This window comes from Helobdella robusta (assembly GCF_000326865.2).
Source record: "Helobdella robusta unplaced genomic scaffold HELROscaffold_367, whole genome shotgun sequence".
In the NCBI taxonomy this organism is placed as follows: domain Eukaryota; kingdom Metazoa; phylum Annelida; class Clitellata; order Rhynchobdellida; family Glossiphoniidae; genus Helobdella; species Helobdella robusta.
The window spans coordinates 1-1,160 of NW_008704769.1; the positions used below are offsets into that span (position 1 = coordinate 1).

Below are 1,160 nucleotides of genomic sequence, written 5' to 3' on the forward strand. Positions count from 1 at the left end.
AAGGCCCGAGCTAGATGTGTAGCTAATCTTGACTGCTCTCCTGGATAGGCTAATGACATGAGTCTTTTAGTAACCATCGACAACTCTCGTAACGACTCACCAGGTTTTCGACGAAGAATCTGTAATTCGTACCTGTATGACTCTTCATGACCTCTTGTTCCAAAACGATCTTCTAGCTTAGATACCAGCTCTTGGTAACCTAAACCTGTTAAATCCCAGAGAACCTGTGAAGCTTCACCTGTTAACGAACATGACAAATACGCTTCCATGTCTACGAGATTCCAATTATTGTACCTGGCACATATCTCAAACTTTTTTAAGAAAGTTTTGAGACAACCGGTGCCATCAAATCTGTCAGGTCGAAGCAATTCGCGACGACAAAAGTTGTTGTCACGCTCGGCACCTATACGCGATTGATGAACCTGAGACTTCACACCAGTTGAATGAAGCGGTTCCCGACTGTCACACGTCGACTCGTGTTTAGCTGTGTCTCTCTCTCTCGCTCGGTCGCTCTGCACCTGTTGCTATTACCTAAAATTTTATTTCGCTGTCGATCGTGTTCGGTTTTTCTAATGATTGACGCTGACCTACTGGACGCTAATCGCAGCTCATTCAATCCGAAATTCTGCAACTTTGGATCACCCTGGCACCTAAAACCTGCAATGTTTGAAAAAGAAGCCCCACGTTTGGCGCCAATTGTAGATTTTCGCCGGGAGACATCCGAATTCCGCAGGCGGCACACCCCAAAGACGCAATCATTATCATCACAATCGTCACAATTTCACAAAATATACAGGCGGCATATTTCAATCGCGCAATCATTATCATCACAATCGTCACAATTTCACAAAATATACAGGCGGCATATTTCAATCGCGCAATCATTATCATCACAATCGTCACAACTTCACATATATATATATATATATATATATATATATTGGTAATAGACCATAATTTTTACAATATTCTATAAATTCTACCGAATGTTTGGCGTTAATATGTTTGCAGTACAAACATATTAACGCCAAACATTCGGTAGAATTTATAGAATATTGTAAATATATATGTATATATATATATATATATATATATATATATATATTATTTAATGCATTTGTATAGCGCCTATAAAATGAAATCTCACAGGCACTCGGCAC

General features: G+C 39.5%; 1 protein-coding gene across 1 annotated transcript in view; it reads right to left on the minus strand.

The window, feature by feature from the left end:
- Positions 1–100: 100 nt before the first annotated feature.
- HELRODRAFT_184367 (hypothetical protein) overlaps positions 101–1,160 on the minus strand; it is a gene marked incomplete at both ends in the record, with an annotated part of 3,122 nt that continues 2,062 nt past the window's right edge. The window contains 2 exons of the mRNA XM_009023521.1: positions 101–351; positions 588–657. Of these exons, the coding sequence (XP_009021769.1) occupies positions 101–351; positions 588–657 (321 nt within the window). The remainder of the gene's footprint in view (positions 352–587; positions 658–1,160) is intronic.